We start from the raw sequence: 19,818 nt of genomic DNA, 5'->3' as shown, positions 1-19,818 counted from the left end.
GGGGTTCGTATTGTCAGGGGCATGATGGTCAGGATCTCAGTAGTTTCAGGGGGAGTTGATAGTACTCACCTAGTTGAGCTTTGGCTCTTTGGTCCCGCCTCTCAACTGTCAATTAACTGGTGTACAGATTCATGAGCCTATTGGGCTCTGTCATATCTACATTTGAAATTGTATGTAGTCTGCCTCCACCACATCACTTCCTAATGCATTCCATCTGTTAACTACTCTAATACTGAAACAAAATTCTAATGTCTCTGTGGCTCATTTGGATAACTAAGTTTGTGTTCAGGTATAAACTCAGGTATGTACACTCAGGTTCAGGTATAGATTAAGTTCACAAGGTTCAGCCTCCTGCTCCCTTCGCTTAATTTCATTACTTTACACTTTTCTGAGTTAAACTTTAGTAGTCATTATCTAGACCATTCCTCCAGTTTGTATACAGGTCGTCCTGTAGTCTCTGTCTATCATCATCTGTCTTGATTCTATTCATAATTTTTGCATCATCAGCAAACAATGAGAGAAATGAGTCTATACCCTCTGGAAGATCGTTTACATATATCAGAAACAGGATGGGTCCAAGTACAGAGCCCTGTGGGAATCCGCTGGTGACATCTCGCCACTTCGCTTTAATGTCCAAAGAGCTTGGAGAGGATGTGGGAGGAAGAAGGATGGGGCGGTGAAATTCTTGGAAAAGGATGTTGATGTGGAGAGAGTACTCTGATGTCTTTCCTCTCACAGTTACTCACTGTTTCCTGTTGTTTAGATACTCCGTTATCTGCCGGAGTACCTTACCTTTTACTCCTGCCTGTTTCTCCAACCTTTGTAACAACCTTTTATGGGGTACTGTGTCAAAGGCTTTCCCTGCCTACTTTGCTCTTTCTTTGCTAATTTTTGTCGCCTGGTCATAGAATTCTATTAACCCTGTGAGGCACGATTTACCATCCCTGAACCCATGTTGGTGGTGTGCTACAAAGCTATTTCCTTCCAGATGTTCTACGAGCCTTTTCTTCAATCTTCTCCATCACTTTGCATGTTATACAAGTTAGGGAAACTGGCTTGTAGCTCAGTGCCTCTTGCCTCTCACCCTTTTTGTATATTTGGACTACATTAGCTGTCTTCCAGCTTTCCGGTAGGTCTCCTGTTTCCAGTGACCTGTTATACATCATCGAGAGTGGCACACTTAGGGCTTCTGCACCCTCTTTTAGTATCCACGGTGAGATTCTGTTAGGCCCAACAGCCTTTGTCACATTCAGTTCCAACAGATTCCTTTTGACCTCATCACTGGTGGGCTCAAACTCATCCAAGGTTGCTTGGTTTGCCGCCTCCTCTCTTAGTACAGGGGCTTCTCCTTGCTCTATTGTGAAGACCTCCTAGAATCTCTTGTTGAGTCTGTAGCGAGTAAACCTTATACTCGCTCCAATCTTTCATTACCTTAATGACAAAGTAATTAGCACTACTTATGACTACTCAAATCCTTTCCCTAATTACAGATAACACTCTTTTCATCCTGTTGGAGGAAGCTGAGGTGTAGCAAGCTTGAAGTGAATAGCCAACAGTACAAATTTCCACAGCCAAGAATGTAGCACTCGGTGTATGCAGTTCTAATCGACCCCAAGACGCTACAGCTTCGACACAGAGAAGACAGCAGACTAGGACCGCATCGAGCTACGACGCTCTCGCTCCCCATCGAGTTTAGACATGGTTCCCCATCGAGCCGCCACGCTCTCCTACATAGAGCCCCGCGACTCCGGCCTCACTGAGCTCTCTGCTCCGCTCCAAGCTCCGTCTTAATGTCTACGACACTGCTGTATCTAAGACTACTAAATAAATATGAAACCCACTAAACACTGTGTATCTCATCTAGCAAACAACGTAACATAAACGTACAAGTTCTTCACACTCACCTCCTTGTCATTCTCTGTGTATCTGTGTTTCCCTTTTCTCAGTTTCATCACAAAACATTACATCACTGGTGTTTTCCTCCTGATATGGCTGTGTAGCAGTTTTGGTTGGGTCTTGGCTTTAATCGCGATGTCATTGTCATACTGTCTCTCTGCTTCTCTCCTCACTCTGAGGTACTCATTCCTGACCCTCTGGTATCTCTCCCTGCTCTTTGGTGTTCTTTTAGTGTCTGGGTCTCGGTAGTGTCAGGGGTACAGTTAGTGCCTGGTGCTTGTTAGTATCAGTCCTTGGTAGTATCGGGGTTCGGTAGAATCAAGGCTCGGTAGTTTCAGGACTCGTTAGTGTCAGGGCTCGATAGTGTCAGGTCTCATTAGTGTCAGGGCTCATTAGTGTCAGGGCTCATTAATGTCAGGGCTCATTAGTGTCAGAGCTCATTAGTGTCAGGGCTCATTAGTGTCAGGGCTCATTAATGTCAGGGCTCATTAGTGTCAGAGCTCATTAGTGTCAGGGCTCATTAGTGTCAGGGCTCATTAGTGTCAGAGCTCGTTAGTGTCAGCTCATTAGTGTCAGGGCTCGGTAGTGTCAGGTCTCGGTAGTGTCAGGTCTCGGTAGTGTCAGGTCTCGGTAGTGTCAGGGCTCGGTAGTGTCAGGTCTCGGTAGTGTCAGGCCTCGGTAGTGTGAGGGCTCGGTAGTGTCAGGGCTCATTAGTGTTAGGGCTCGGTAGTGTCAGGGCTCGGTAGTGTTAGGGCTCGGTAGTGTCAGGGCTCGGTAGTGTTAGGGCTCGGTAGTGTCAGGGCTCGGTAGTGTCAGGGCTCGGTAGTGTTAGGGCTCGGTAGTGTCAGGGCTCGGTAGTGTCAGGGCTCATTAGTGTTAGGGCTCGGTAGTGTTAGGGCTCGGTAGTGTCAGGGCTCGGTAGTGTTAGGGCTCGGTAGTGTCAGGGCTCGGTAGTGTTAGGGCTCGGTAGTGTCAGGGCTCGGTAGTGTCAGGGCTCATTAGTGTTAGGGCTCGGTAGTGTCAGGGCTCATTAGTGTTAGGGCTCGGTAGTGTCAGGGCTCGGTAGTGTTAGGGCTCGGTAGTGTCAGGGCTCGGTAGTGTTAGGGCTCGGTAGTGTCAGGGCTCGGTAGTGTCAGGGCTCATTAGTGTTAGGGCTCGGTAGTGTCAGGCCTCGGTAGTGTCAGGGCTCGGTAGTGTCAGGGCTCATTAGTGTTAGGGCTCGGTAGTGTCAGGCCTCGGTAGTGTCAGGGCTCGGTAGTGTCAGGGCTCGGTAGTGTTAGGGCTCGGTAGTGTCAGGGCTCGGTAGTGTTAGGGCTCGGTAGTGTCAGGGCTCGGTAGTGTCAGGGCTCATTAGTGTTAGGGCTCGGTAGTGTCAGGGCTCGGTAGTGTTAGGGCTCGGTAGTGTCAGGGCTCGGTAGTGTTAGGGCTCGGTAGTGTCAGGGCTCGGTAGTGTCAGGGCTCATTAGTGTTAGGGCTCGGTAGTGTCAGGGCTCGGTAGTGTTAGGGCTCGGTAGTGTCAGGGCTCGGTAGTGTCAAGGCTCGGTAGTGTTAGGGCTCGGTAGTGTCAGGGCTCGGTAGTGTCAGGGCTCGGTAGTGTCAGGGCTCGGTAGTGTTAGGGCTCGGTAGTGTCAGGGCTCGGTAGTGTCAAGGCTCGATAAAATCAGGGGTCAGTGGTGTATTTTCTGCCTAGCCGTTTCAGTGGTAGACAGTTCTTCCGCCGATTCCTCTACGATTTTGGATTTAATTTCATCCACGCCTGGGGCTTTAGGTTGTAATTTCTGATTGTCTCGCATGTATTGAGGGATACCTTGTAACTCATTCTCGTTTGCTCCAAACATTAGTTGTTATTCAGTCTTGCTGGTATGAATACTAATATAAACTATTTTTTTAAACTTTGCTTTATAATGAGTTATAACATTGACATACATTCTCGAGTGTGAGTCAAGAATGAACCCGCTTGTATTTTATGTTTTAAATTTACCTGATTTGCCCGAGGTCCACTCACCCTAGTGGCCTCGACGAGGACAGGAAGCCAGCGGCTTGTCGAAGGTCTTTCCCTCCCCCCCCCCTTCATTTGCCTTGACCTTTTCCTGGTAGATTTTAAAACTTAACACAGTTTTAGTATTTACTGCTTCGGCGGGTTGGCGGTTTCATGGGTTTGTAGGCCCCTGTAGGTGAAAAGGCATCTGTGCTACACATAAAACTAACCTGTATATAACCTAACCTGTATAACCACATGTATATCCATGTGGTAGGTTTATTTTTATTTAAATTAAGTTCTTAGCTGACTAACGTCTCCAAATTCTAATAAAATATTAATTTATATTAATATAAATATTAATTTATATTAATATAAATATTAATTTATATTAATATTAATATAAATATTAATTTATATTAATATTAATATAAATATTAATTTATATTAAAGTTAGTTCATAAATAATAAATCATTATGTTGGGGGACAGGCAGCCTAAGTGTATTCATACACGTTAGGCTTATATTGAGGTCACAACTCCCCCCCCCCCCAGCTATAATTACTGACACTGCCCAGGATGCAATTCCACAACAAGCTGACTAACTTCTGGGTACCTACTTACTGCTGGGTGATAGGAAATGTGCCCAACCACTGCTATCCCGACCTGGTTCGAACCCAGTTAGTTTGTTTCGCATTGTGTATTTTGTGCGTCGGGTGAAACAAAACACCATAGACGATATACCTTTTTATTAAGCATCAATATTAATAATAAAACATTTGCAACTGCAAGTTGCATGGAATTGTTGCAACTGCAGTTGCTAGTAATTTACAACTGAAGCTACTGGATATTTTTGCAGCTTCTCGGTTGCTAGTAAGTTGCAACTGCATTTGCTAGAATTTGCAACTGCCAGTTGCAGCCCAGTTATGCAGTTGGTAAACCCACTTAACTAAACAGTTAGTAAAGTCTCTAAAACAGTTGGTATACTCTCTAAAATCAGATATTATGTACCTTACTCTGCTCTCCTCTCACTATATTATGCACTAATCTATCCCTATCTTACTTATGATACCTGTGCATCGGGTTCAACCTCTGCAAATTACCTCAAGTCCATAATTACCCAGCAATAATCTGCTATCAGAACAATAACAAACTCTGCTTTCAGAAAACACACAGCTCTCATGTTTAAATCCCTAAACATGCTGAACATAAATTCACTCCACACATTCTCTTGTGCCAATTACATCTACAAAACCATTTTCTTAAGTGCAAACCCTGTTCTGATACTCTTTCTGGACAGATGTAATAGAACACATAATCGCCACACCAGAAATAAATATCTCCTTTGATATCCCCAGAGTCAAACTTAATCTGTGTAAACACTATGCAAATAAAGAGACTTGATCTATGGAATTCACTCCCTAATGAATTGAAAAGCTGTCAAGTTCAAACTTTTGCCTCATTTAAAAATAAATCCAAGAAATACCTAATTTTATCTTCATAGTTTCCTATCTAGTGCTTGAATCTCGCACTGTATCTAGTGCTACTCAGTTCCCCCAACAGAACTTTATTGATAGCAGAGGAGCGTTAGAGTCTTTAAATAGCAGAAGCCCAGTATATCAGAATATTGTGATAGAGTGTAGAGAGAATGTTAAGAAATTAGAAAAAACTGGGTATAAAATAAGATTCATGTGGATCCCTTCACATGTGGGAATACTGTTGAATGAGGTAGTTGATGACAGCGAAGAGAGCCACTGAAAAAACTCTTGTTGATGTTGTATGTCAGTTAACCTTGAAACAAATAAAAATAAGAATCAAGATGATCCAAGAGGGTGAAGAAATGATAAAGAGAATGGCAATGGTGGACAGTAGTAACACACTTAAGAATTATTCAATAATAAATGCAAATTCGTCCTTCACCTATGGTAGAGGAAAGTCTACTTCTTTTTTTTTTTAGATATATACAAGAGTTGTTACATTCTTGTACTTGGAAGGATTCAATTTACATGAGATTAAGATTAGGATACAAATATATTTGGCAATACGGTGTTGATGTAAGTGAAAAAGATAAGGAATGTAAATTATGTAGTATGCCGCACGCCCACACTTTAGAACATTATGTATTAGAGTGTCAACTTATTGAAAACTATAGAAATAAGGAAATAAGTAGTGTACCACATCAAATTGTTTGGATGTGTGATAATGGTATGATAGACAGTATACTTAGGAGCTACAAGAATTTTGCCCCAAGAGTGTAACAATTATATGCTGTACTTACTATATTAACCTGCAATGTTAAATGGGATTCTTGTAATGCTATTTGTCTATTTGTACTCACTGAATTTGTGCGCCCCTTGAGGGACTTGAAGTAGAGGGGGGTAGAAATAGCCTAAGCTACTCTATCCCTTTGAGATGTATATATTGCTTATCTCAATAAACATACTTGAACTGTCCTGTCGTGAGAATCGAACACATATATTGGGGGATTGACTTTGCTGATCACTGCACTACATAATTTTTAACATTGTATATTACTGGTAACACTTACCAGAATTTAGGTTGAACGGCTTATATTTTCTTCACATATATTTCTAATTATTTTATTCTGAATAGAAGTAGTGCATCAGGCACCAGTACTTGAATTAAAATATCAGAGTTTCCCATTGACACCCTATTTTCTGGTCGTGTTCCAGGGAAAAACTATAATAGAATATGACTTGAGATGAGCTGTGGGAAAGTAAGAAAGTAAGTATTATGATAGAGTGCTAAACCGGCTGACAAGATAAATTAGTATGTCACATATACACGTATTTAATAAGTCAATATTGACTATAAGAAAGTGCGAGAACGGGTTGACAAGAGTCAGTCTTCTGTACCAGTGCAACAAAAAACGGAAAATTAAGAATGTTGCCGAAGGTAATATTCTCGTAGCATTGGGAGACTAAACTAAACTAAACCAGAGTGCATTATGGTTAAATTAATATTAACATTTTACCTATGTTCCTTTCTAAAGCTTGAACATATTGCTAAAGTAATACTGAAATAAATGTATGCTGTCTAAATCAATATATATATAATGGTTTAATACACCTGCTAGGGGTTGGATTATGAATTATATTAATGGTCTTCACCCTCCCCCCAAAGAATATTTTTAGCGCCTTTTTTAAATATGACATTGATATACCACAAGAGTAAACAAATTATAAATATTTGTAAACTATTATCATTCTTAAATATTGTTTATTTTGGCAAAAATTAATAATTGTTAAACAATGTGAAATATTAAAATAATTACATAAAATATTTTGGAATTTGCTCTAAAAATTACAAAAAATGATCTGATCTGACATCCATCTTTTATATTGTCTAAAATAATCTCTTTTAAATTTATATTTAATAAGCTCTCCTCGAAAGAGTCGAGAGCTTCAGAGTTTTATATAAGTACTGTAATTAGTATAATATAGGAAGCTGTATACATCGACTTACAGTTTAATGGTTTAATTGACAAAAAATTAGGCTGGAATAATGACAGATAATGTAATTCATTAATTGGTTTAAGTTAAAGTAAGTTTATTGAAAAAATTAAATACCATCTTAAAAGGATAAAGTAACTTGGGCTATTTCTACCCTCGTCTATTTAAGGTCCCTCAAGGGGCTCACAAACCCATACATTAATTTTTGTTCACACATAATAAACTGAATTTAAATTGTCATATTCAAAACAAAACAAAAATGTTTCGAAAAAAGTAGACATTCTCTCTAAAATCCGATATGTCTCGCTCAGTATTGGTAGCACTTTATTATTCACTCATGAACGGGTTGACAAGAGTCAGTCTTCTGTACCAGTGCAACAAAAAACGGAAAATTAAGAATGTTGCCGAAGGTTGTATATAGTCCTGGGGACCATTCAGGCTTGTTTGCATTATTCACTCATCTATCCATATTTCTTCACTTATGGTATTTGTGCCTAGGGAACAACACAAAATTGCCTATATGACCCATTATTACTCAACATAAATCAGTAATTAGAACAGTAACAAACGCCAATCCCAGACAGCATTTAGTACCCTTAGTGAAATCCTTGAAGATGTTAAATATTTTAAAATTATGGTAAAGTGGGTAATGATAATGATATTGTAGCGAGTAAACCTTATACTCGCTCCAGTCTCTCATTAGCTTAATGGCATAATTAATTAGCACTAATTACAGAAGCTATAATCTTTTCCCTAATTACAGGTTAGGGAGCCGGTCGGCCGAGCGGACAGCACGCTGGACTTGTGATCCTGTGGTCCTGGGTTCGATCCCAGGTGCCGGCGAGAAACAATGGGCAGAGTTTCTTTCACCCTATGCCCCTGTTACCTAGCAGTAAAATAGGTACCTGGGTGTTAGTCAGCTGTCACGGGCTGCTTCCTGGGGGTGGAGGCCTGGTCAAGGACCGGGCCGCGGGGACACTAAAGCCCCGAAATCATCTCAAGATAGCTCAAGATAGCAGGTAACAGTTCTTTCATCCTTCTATCTTATTGGAGAAAGCTGAGGTGTAGTCACCAAATATAAGCAAGCTTGAAGTGAATAGCCAACCTGCCAAACTGTCACAGAAAAGTCACTACTTCACTATCTTCTGGAATGTGAAGCAACCAACGACCTCAGAAGAGCTTTAAGAGTCCCGAATCTTGCAGTAATCACTCTGAAACCATCAACACAGCCACTCTTTCGGTCAAAAAAGGTGTCCAGCAGCTGGACACCCTCATAAATACTGTCAAGCAGTATCCTTCCCCGCGATAGCAGCTTTACGACTAAAAGCGACCTCAGAACACTGAAAAGATTTACTGAACAAAAAATTGTACCACTTACGGGCTATTCATGCCCGTGCCACCTCTTGGATGGCTTAATTTTTTTTTTTTTTTGAGATATATACAAGAGGTGTTACATTCTTGTACAGCCACTAGTATGCGTAGCGTTTCGGGCAGGTCCCTGGAATACGATCCCCTGCCGCGAAGAATCGTAACAATCTTTATCAATCGTAATCGTTTTATCAATCGAATCAATTCAATCAGTTTTATCAATCTTTATCAATCGAATCGTAATCTTTATCAATCAATCAAATAGCCAACAGTACAATTTCCACAATGATTCAGATAACTCCAGTACAGACACTTTGGATTTACCTCGCCTCTTCAACCTCAAGAATATAGCACTCGGCATGTACAGTTCTAATCGACCTCAAGCTGGTACAAGCTTCGACACAGAGCAGACAGACAGCAGACTACCATCGCATCAAGCTACAAGGCTCTCGCTCCCCATCGAGTTCAGACACTCACGATTCCCCATCGAGCTGCCACACTCTCCACACAGAGCTCCGCGACTCCGGCCTCACCCAGCTCTCTGCTCTGCTCCAAGCTCCGTTTGAACATCTACGACAATGCCCACAACCGACTACTGTAATCTAGGCTACTCAATAAATACGAATCTCACTAAACACTGTGTATCTTATCTACTCAACAACGGAACATAATCGTACCTTACAATATTGAAGCCTTACAAAGAGATCTACATAAACTTCACAAATGGTCAAAATATGGCAAAGGCCTTTTAATATCGACAAATGCAAAACCTTGCATGTGGGGTCATAACAACCCACGCGACGACTACCAAATTAATTGCATTACATTACAGCAGATTAGATGAAGAAAAGGACCTTGGAGTCAAAATCCACCACTCATTAAAAGTTGCTCAACAGGTGGGTGCAGCAGTAAGAATAGCTAACCAAACTCTTGGGATAATCAAGCGTACTTTTGATTATAAGGAAAAGAAGGTAAAGGCTCAACAGGATAAATCTCTGGTGGGCCCCATATTTGGATTACAGTATACAAGCATGGAGACCTCATTTCCAGAAAGATATAGTTGCTCTGGAGGAGGTGCAATACCGGGCAACAAAAGTCATTCCAGAGCTAAGTCATCTCCCATACCAGGAACGTTTGAAAGCCACAGGGCTATCAACACTGCAAACAAGGCATGACAGGGCGGATCTATTGAAACTTTTAAAATACAATACTGAACAAGTTAGATGATGTTGATCCGGATATTTTCTTCAGAAGGTCAGATGTAACACAGACAAGGAGCAACGGTTTCAAGCTCAACAAGCCACAATGTAGAATTGAGACAGGAGATGCTTTTTCAACCACAGTTGACCCCATGGAACCGCCTACCCGCCGAAGCCGTAACTGCCAAAACTGTGTTGAATTTTAAAATATACCAGGATAAGATCATCAAGGCAATTGGAGGGGGGATGGGGGGCCCTCGACATGCCGCTGGCTTCCTGTCCTCGTCGAGGCCACTGGGGTTAATTAGTGGCCCTCAAGTAAATATCGTAACTTCACGCACCTTCAAGTGTGCTCTATATACCAAGGGTCCCGGTAGTATAGTAGGGCTCATTCTCAACTTACAATCGATAGTTCTGGGTTCGAATCCTGGGCGGGGCGGAAATGGCCATATTTCCTATCATCTCATGCTCCTGTTTACCCTAGCATTAAGTAGATTCCCGGTCGTTAGTCAGCTTGTTTTTGGGCCGCCTTCTGGAGGGGGAACCTTGATATAACCCCAACATGTATATATATTTATATATATATACTGGCAGCCTGTCCCCCGACACAATGAATTAATATTATTTTTTTTTACATTATTTTCTTTATAGTTTAATTAAACTATACTTTATAGTTTAATTAAAAAAATGATCTATTTTGCGTTTCGTTCGACCTCAGAAATAGTAATTTTTGATTTGTTATTCTGATCCCATATATCAAATAATATTTTTGTAAAGAAAATAATGCCTCTTTACTTCGTAAAAGCAACATATAATCCTTGTAACTAAGGGGATTTATTCTCGTCAAATTTCATTAGTTTTATAGTTCGCGAAAATTTTAGGTGACGATACGCGTTTCTTCCTTGACAATCAATTGCTAGTTGGCTATTATTCAGTATTTTGTATTTTTGTCCTTCATATTCTATAGAAACTTTGTCTCTCTAACATACGTAGAGCGCACAATTAAATAAATTCAGGTCTGATTTCTTTGTCTACAATATGAGCTTCGAAGTCTGAGTGTCCAAGCGTACCAACAGAACATGAAATATAATGTTTTTGTATTCTCAAGTTTGCATCAACTTGTGCATTTTATTGATAATATGAATAATATAATAAATACTATGGATTTTAAAGGACACTCATATAAATATATATTAAAACGATGCATTTGCAGTCATTTTTATAGCAACTAACAAAATAGTCAAACAGTTGGCTGCCGTGATATCAGCACAAACAGCTGATTTTCTGTGGCTTAAAGCGATGGCAGTGTGACGGAGCCCATCGGCGAACATGTGAAAATAACAGGTATTTTGGGGGCCTCCACATGAATGAACGCCTCGCCATAAAGCATTACCGACTCTCACCAACAGCTCACTGGTCCCGAGGAAGGGTTTGGTGGAGGTTTGTGTTGCCAGTGTCGAGAAACGAGGCGGTGTATTATTGGTTGTGAGGTAGGGGGGAGGGAGGGGTGATGGGGTGGGGGAAAGAGGGGCATGGGTTGGACCTGAGCCCACTGACTTGTTTACCGCCACCAGTGTGGCAGTCACGAGCACCTCCTGGTACGCTGCCCCGCCACTTGACCACCTGGTTGTCAACACTGTCAACCTGCTGTCTTCTCAGCTTGACCGCTGGCGTCAGTGTCCAGGTCTAACACCTCCCACTTCCTTCCTAGTGCTGACACCAGGTCCTACGCCAGCCCCCCCCCCCCCCCACTCAACCCTCTTTCAGGTCCACATTGACACCCAGGTCCACTCGACCCTTTCCAGGTGGTGACACCCAGGTCCACTCGACCCTTTCCAGGTGGTGACACCCAGGTCCACTCGACCCTTTCCAGGTGGTGACACCCAGGTCCACTCGACCCTTTCCAGGTGGTGACACCCAGGTCCACTCGACCCTTTCCAGGTGGTGACACCCTGGTCCACTCGACCCTTTCCAGGTGGTGACACCCTGGTCCACTCGACCCTTTCCAGGTGGTGACACCCTGGTCCACTCGACCCTTTCCAGGTGGTGACACCCTGGTCCACTCGACCCTTTCCAGGTGGTGACACCCTGGTCCACTCGACCCTTTCCAGGTGGTGACACCCTGGTCCACTCGACCCTTTCCAGGTGGTGACACCCAGGTCCACTCGACCCTTTCCAGGTGGTGACACCCAGGTCCACTCGACCCTTTCCAGGTGGTGACACCCAGGTCCACTCGACCCTTTCCAGGTGGTGACACCCTGGTCCACTCGACCCTTTCCAGGTGCTGACACCCTGGTCCACTCGACCCTTTCCAAGTGCTGACACCCTGGTCCACTCGACCCTTTCCAGGTGGTGACACCCTGGTTCACTCGACCCTTTCCAGGTGGTGACACCCTGGTCCACTCGACCCTTTCCAGGTGGTGACACCCTGGTCCACTCGACCCTTTCCAGGTGGTGACACCCTGGTCCACTCGACCCTTTCCAGGTGGTGACACCCTGGTCCACTCGACCCTTTCCAGGTGCCGACACCCTGGTGCACTCGACCCTTTCCAGGTGCCGACACCCTGGTCCTCCCCTCTTCCCCATGTACCACTGTCAAGATGAGGGGGTCCACCTAGCTGCCACAAGTTGACCCCCCCCCTCAGGTGCCAATGCAAGGTCGACTCCCCCCCTCCCCCTTGGGTGCTAATGCAAGGTCGACCCTCCTTCCAGGTGCCAATGCCAGGTTGACCTTTGCCCCTCCCCACAGGGCTGATGCCCAGCCCAAACCACCCCACTCCCTACAGTGCTGATGCTCGCCCTATGTGGCTAGATTTATTATTGGTCTCATTTACACCTGAATATCATGTCTTGGCAATGAGTCTTTGTGCAAGTGATGATAAAGCATAAGATCTTTATTACACATACTGGATGTAATCTCTTAATAATTTATTTAATAAAGATTCTCCATATTGGAGGCAAGATGGATTTTCAAATTCTATTAAGGCAGAGAATGTTTTTTCTGACATCCTTTTAAATATGAGCTCTTACTTTAACAGTGACCATGGCAGAGGTGAGGGACTTGAATGTTGCTGATGTGTTGGGACTGTTGGAGAGTACTCAGGATGATGTCTACCAAGAGGTGCGGGCATTGTTGAAGGAGACCTTCGCTAGCGTTCGTGAGGCCTGGCTTGTCAACGGCCTGCTAGAATACTTCTATGTATCAAACAGGTACAGTGAGACTTGCTTAAAATTTTAGAAGAAAATGGCTAGTGATAAATGTAGGGATACAAGTGTACAGTAATTGTGATTGAAACATTAAGATATTACAGTACATACTATATAAAGTTTTCAGAGAAGGAAAGAACTTGCATCAGATAATGATTGATGATGATGAGAAAATGGTATTAAAACCAGTGTCATGTATTCCCAAGAAGCCAAGTTATGCATTGCCCTATAAAAAATCCCTTCCAAATTAAAATCTTTTTATTTAGTTTACATATTTAATTCATTATGCAGGCGATGAGTCACAATAACGTGGCTGAAGTATGTTGACCAGACCACACACTAAAAGTTGAAAGGATGACGACGTTTCGGTCCGTCCTGGACCATTCTCAAGTCGATTGTGACTTGAGAATGTTCGACTTGACTTGACTTGACTCACAATCGACTTGAGAATGGTCCAGGACGGACCGAAACGTCGTCGTCCCTTCATCTTTAATTCATTAGTGTATAGCATTCTTTATTTTTTTCTGATTTTCAAGTGGCATATGCTGCTTGAAAATCTGTTCAAATATACTATACGACATTCAATTTGCAGTAACCTTGTTCCGCCCTCTTACAGAATAAATATACCACTCCCAAACATAGATGAAGGCAAATAAATTGTAAACTGTTACTCCCATATTTCCAAAACCATGTAAATGAGGTTCAGATCTAATAAAATTCATAATTCAGTACAGGTATAATTAAATAATTTATTGTTGGACAGGCAGCCAATGTGTATATATATATACACGTTAGGCTTATATCAAGCTCTTCCTTCCAAGGACAAATTACTGGCCCCTCTCCCATATGCAACCCCATAATAAGCTGACTAACTCATAGGTACATATTTACTGCTAGGAGAACAGGTACATTAGGTGTTAGGAAACGTGACCAAGCTTTTCTGTTTCACCTGAAATTCTTGATTGTGGTTTGAGAACAAACCCGACTGTACCACAAGAGACCCAGGTATATATTGTGGAAAGCATTCCGTTGCTGTAATGTTTCGTCCCTAATACGTTACTTTCACTGAGAAAAACAATTTAGCTAGAGATTTTAACGACGTAAGCACGGCACTCTCCCAGGTGCCCCCTCCCCTATTAAAAGTAGGGAAGGGTCCGGCAGCACTGTAGCATTACCAGTTCATTAACCCTGCACTTCGCACCTGTTTTTGGCAAAAACTTCATAGTGCAATTGTTAAGAACATTTTTTTTTTTTTTTTTATAAACAGGTAGTTATGTCAAAATGTTTCCAAACTCGACTATTTTCATTTCAAAATGCAGTGAAAATATTAAAAAACGTTAAAATATAGCCTAATTAAAAAAAAATGACAACTCTTAAAACAGCATTTGTTTGGTGCAGTGCAGTGCTTAAAATTTCAAGTGATGACATTACCATTTTGGAATAATATGTTTAAAAATCTACAAATAATATATATTTTTTTAGTCTGTTAATTTTGTTTTGAAGGAGATAATACAGTATTATGAGAGTATACTGCACTATCTATCATCTAGTAAACACTAAAATTAAGAAATTCAGTTCATTTTGCAGAGGTGATGTAATGCTGCACACATTTATTTTGCTATATTAACCCAAACTGTAAATTCAGTTTGTGCAAAGTCTTGCATTTTCAAATGATAAAAATGTGTGGAATATTTATGATTATAAAGATTTGTCAGATATACAGAATTATTACATGATCTTCAGAGCAAGCCAGAATTTTACAGAAAGTTACCAATCGATTTGCTCACAAGCCAAGAAGAATTACATTGAACTGTTTAAAATGTTAAGTTAAAATAATTGTTACTTCCTTTGTTAATGAATTAACACTTCAACTTCATGAAAGCTCTTTAGTGTCATTTGCTTATCCATAGCATTTTTTTTTACTACATTCCACCTTTTCAAGTGCCTCTCACTGGTTAGAGAAGAATTGTTAATTTTTGGTGGATATGGAACTCAATGGAGGAGTCATAGACTCCTAGATATGAAAAAGCATTTCTCACAACGTACCACTTTAACACTTCGAGCTGCCCAGCGTGTGCGCCCCACCCCTCCCCCAGGTGTAAAATGTGTACTATTTTAAGTTTTCTCACCTCAATTTTCGTGTTATGTCGTTCATTCTGGTATTAAATTGTTCACAATAAAATTCTCTTAGGGATATATGCATACAAGGTCAAAAAACGCAGTATGCCACCCACAGCAAACCCTAAAATCGGCAGTGTGTTACCCATGAGTGCGCAACCACACTAAAATGTGTGCTCCTTTCAATTTTCTCGCGTCGATTTTTGTTACATCGTTCATTTTGGTATCAAATTGTTCGCAATAGGCTCCTCTAAAGGAATGAATTATATGCATACTGTATAAGGTAAAACAGATGCGCCACCCACAACAAACCAGAAAATCCATTGAGCGTTGCCCATGAGCGAGCACCCATCTGCACACCCGCACTCAAATGTGTACTCTTTTTCAGTTTGATCGCCTCAATTTTTCGTGTTAGGTCATTCGTTTTGGTATCAAATTATTCGCAATAGAATGCTCTAAAGGGATATGGGCATATAAGAGCAAATGGAAGAACAACACAGGGAGTGAAACAACTTGTGTATCTTTCCACAGAATTATAAAAGAATTGTCCTTTTGTCAGAATAGTTTTATCTACTGGCAGTTTACCCTTTGCTTGTAGCTGAAGATCTTTTGGTGCACTATGCTGCAATCTGAGAGTACCAAAGGTGTATACACCTTGTTCAAGCAGCTTTTCACTCAGTTGAACTGATAGTAGCTATCCATACATAAATGATAACCTTTGTTCCTCAGTAGTTCAATCATGCCCATAACTGTTTGAATTGTTTTCTTCCCAATTCCTGCATACACTTCAAAATCATAGATGTAACCAGTATGCGATTCAGCCAACATGTACAGCTTTACTCCATACTTGTCAGGGTTATTTGGATTATAGACCTTGAAAGCTAGATGGCCCCTCCATGACATTGTGCCTTCATCCAAACAGATTTTTCTGAGGAATGTATAATGTTTTGCATTTATGTGCGAGATATTCCATGGATGTTCTTTTATTAGTCTGTCTTGATTGTCTTTGGGAATGGCATTATTGTTATGAGTGAAAATGCTTTGCACTCAATTCATATTGTATCGCAGTCATAAAATTATTGAAAAAAAAAAACATGCCACAATTTACCTGTTTGCCAGTGCATTCTCATCACTGGCATCTTCACAATGCTCATCAACATTGTCAGTCACAAAAATCTGGCAAGCTATTTTACTCACTTCATCCCACTTACTGTTTGTGTTAGAAGCATTGGACATGCTTTGTGATGCGTACCATAAATGTCGGCAAGTCTTGCATAATAAATAACTAAAAATCCCAGAGGGCAGGTCAGATCCCAGAAAAGGCCCTGCACATGTGGCAGTATCAACATCACTCCCCTCACTTTAAATTTCATCCTCACCTGCTGTTTCAGTTTCAGCCACCTCATTATCTACATCACTGTCACTTTCGGCACTTTCAAGATCAGAAATTCTAACTAAAAGCCTGGGGCCAGATTCACGAAGCAGTTACGCAAGTACTTGCGAACGTGTACATCTTTCCTTAATCTTTGATTACATTTATTGGTTACATTTATTCAACAGTTTACAAGCATGAAAACTTCCCAATCAACTGTTATTGTTATAAACAGCCTCCAGGTGCTTCGGAGCTCATTAACTGTTTAATAATTGTAATCAAAGCCGCCAAAGATTGAGAAAAGATATACAAGTTTGTAAGTGCTTGCGTAACTGCTTCGTGAATCTGGCCCCTGGAATTTTGTTGGTGTGGGTGAACACTATTTGGCTTCTCTCTGACGTGTTTCTTTCCCTGCTTTCGTCCTGGCATGGCTCTCTTCTTAATCACTATCCATCTTGGAGTAAATATAGTGTATAAAGGCAGTAACAAATATAGCTGCGGAAAAATAGCCAGAACGGGCACACATGTTGGACGCAAGGGGAGGCCGTGGCAGTCACGAGAGTAGACACGATAACAATGGGTCTACTGCATGGCAGGCGGTGCCGTGATGCCACATGAGCCATCACAGAACAAAAAAAAAAAGGGAAGCACTTGGCACACGTTTTAAAACACGTCTTATAATGACCAGGGGGAAAATGGAATTTTAACAAATATTTTAATTTTGGATGCAAAATGCATCACTGCCAAACCTCCGTAGTTATTTATGGATGCAATATGTCAATGACGGCTGAAAGTGTTAACACTATCGCGCACGTAGGCGTCCAAGTGCGTCTGATATTTTTCTCTCGTGTCCGAGCAGCAGACACGTGCTCACGTCCATTATTAAAATATGTTAAAAATCTAAATTTTATCCGATCAATCTGGGACTGGTTTCAAAATGAGCGCCTTTAGATTGCGCACAATATGATACCATAATGACGATGTAGCCTGACAATTGAGGTCAGAACACTGGAAAGATTATAAATACTTTTGTGGTGATGAGTGTCCAAAACTTAAAATATTTGTTAAAATTCCATTTATTCTATTATTATGGGACTAGTTTTAAAATGCATGCCTTTATATTCCGAACAATTTGATACCAAAATGAAAGATTTAACACGAAAATGATGGTATCAAACCGAAACGAGTATACACATTAGATTGCGGGTGTACCAATTGGTGCTTGCTCACGGGTAACGGTTTGCCGACTCTAGGCTTTGCTGTGGGGGGGGTGGTTATGCGGGGCCTTTGGGCCTTATATGCATACATTCCTGTAGGGAATTCTATTGCGCACGCAATGATGCCAAAACGAACGACGTAGCACGAGAATTAAGGTGAGAAAACTTAAATGAGTATACACATTTCAGTGTGTCTGCATGCTCGCCCGAAACGTCAAGAGCCTTTCCTAGATGTCTGCGGTGCTCACGCGCCGAGCTGAAAAGTAGCATTACATTACAGCAGATAGATGAAGAAAAGGACCTTGAAGTCAAAATCCACCGCTCATTAAAAGTTGCTCAACAGGTGGGTGCAGCAGCCAGAACAGCTAACCAAACTCTTGGGATAATCAAGCATACTTTTGACTAAAAGGAAAAGAGGGTAATGGTTCAACTGTATAAATCTCTGATATGACCCCATTTGGATTACTGTATCCAAACAAGAGACCTCATTTCCAGAAGGATATAGATGCTCTGGAGAAGGTGCAACACCGGGCAACAAAAGCCATTCCAGAGCCCAGTCATCTCCCATACCAGGAATGCTTGAAGGCCACAGGGCTATCAACACTGCAAATCAGACATGACAGGGCAGATCTCATTGAAACTTTTAATACTGAACAAATTGATCTGGATATTTTCTTCAGAAGGTCAGATTTAATGCAAACAAGGAGCAATGGTTTCAAACTCGACAAGCTTCAATGTAGGACTGAGAACAGCGAGATGCTTTTTGACCCACAAGGTTTTTAACCCATGGAACCACCTACCTACCGAAGCAATAACTGCCAAAACTGTTTTAAAATATACTGTACCTAGAAAAGATAAAGGCAAATGATGGGGACCTTTGACAAGCTTCTTGTCCTCGTTGAGTCCACTAGGGTTAGTGCCCCTTGGGTAAATCAGATAAGTATCGAGGTCTAAGATTTTCTGTGACATCTTGATGAGAGAAAACTAGTATTTCAAGAGAGAATCTCAAACACTTTCGGAATAAAATTTCTTGTACCTCCTCCAAGCCAAATTCCAATCTCCACCTGCAAGAACTTGCCACTTTCAAACTTAAAACTAGACAAAAAAAAAAGTTTCTCCAAACCAGACCCATTGATTTGTTTCCCATGACCCAAACTATTCTTTGATAACAGTACTTACTACTAAAAGCACAAACATATGTAAATTACTAAATGGCATCAGCCACCATTTTACAGCAAATGCTTACATGAATTCATATCAAAATCTGGTTGTAGAATTGGTGTACAGTATTTGGGCCAATTTGTTATTAACCTTTAATGTGCGGCTATTGAAAAAGTCATTCCTCCTGCCTGTGCGAAAAAATTAAAATTCCAAATATTATTTGTATGACAATATTTATATGCAAAATGTAAGAAAAATTAAATATACAAATATGTACATTTTTAGTACTTGGAAGAGCTGTGAAAGGTTGTGCATTGACGAGGTGTGGAGATATCCATTGACACGCGATAGCGATAATGATTTTGCTGTCATTTGTTAGTTGGTGTACAAGTGAACAACATCCAAGGTGAACATTCCAGTGTTCACCTTGGATGTTACCTTGATTGTGTATCACCTGTTTTCATGTACAGTGTTTATTATAGTATGAATGTTGATTAACTGGATTTATAAGGGCATCATTCACAAAACTAAGAGTACATTACTGTCTTATAAGGGGTAACTTTTCTATGCCTACAATGTTTATACATGTACATGCTTTAGTGTTTTGATACTATTATATACTGTACTAGAGTAATTTTCAACACACTTCATTACAACTTATGTATAATAAGTGATATAAATGCACATAAATAAACCCATACGAGACTGTTGCTATTTTTATCCATACAAGTACAGTACAGTACCGTACATTGCTGCCGCACATATGCCCATGCAAGGCAGCATCTATTTATATTGGTATAAATATCGAGCTGCCTCGTAAGTCAATAGGC

The 19,818-nt window shown here is 41.2% G+C and overlaps 1 protein-coding gene across 5 annotated transcripts in view; it reads left to right on the top strand.

Moving 5' to 3' along the window:
* Nucleotides 1-11,147: 11,147 nt before the first annotated feature.
* The window catches only part of Tsc1 (tuberous sclerosis 1 protein hamartin), a 30,659-nt gene continuing 21,988 nt past the window's right edge, over nt 11,148-19,818 (top strand). Inside the window, exons 1-2 of one of the 5 annotated variants that reach the window (XM_045750667.2) lie at nt 11,148-11,257; nt 12,952-13,123. In XM_045750667.2, the coding sequence (XP_045606623.2) occupies nt 12,957-13,123 (167 nt within the window). In that variant the 5' untranslated portion in view covers nt 11,148-11,257; nt 12,952-12,956. Of the gene's footprint in view, nt 11,354-11,440; nt 11,598-12,951; nt 13,124-19,818 lie in introns of those variants that run through there. The other 4 variants (XM_045750668.2, XM_045750669.2, XM_045750670.2 and 1 more) reach the window with 4 other exon arrangements.

This window comes from Procambarus clarkii, chromosome 52 (assembly GCF_040958095.1).
Source record: "Procambarus clarkii isolate CNS0578487 chromosome 52, FALCON_Pclarkii_2.0, whole genome shotgun sequence".
Lineage (NCBI taxonomy): Eukaryota > Metazoa > Arthropoda > Malacostraca > Decapoda > Cambaridae > Procambarus > Procambarus clarkii.
Note: the sequence above shows the minus strand (reverse complement) of the source record. Positions and strands in the feature narration are given on the sequence as shown.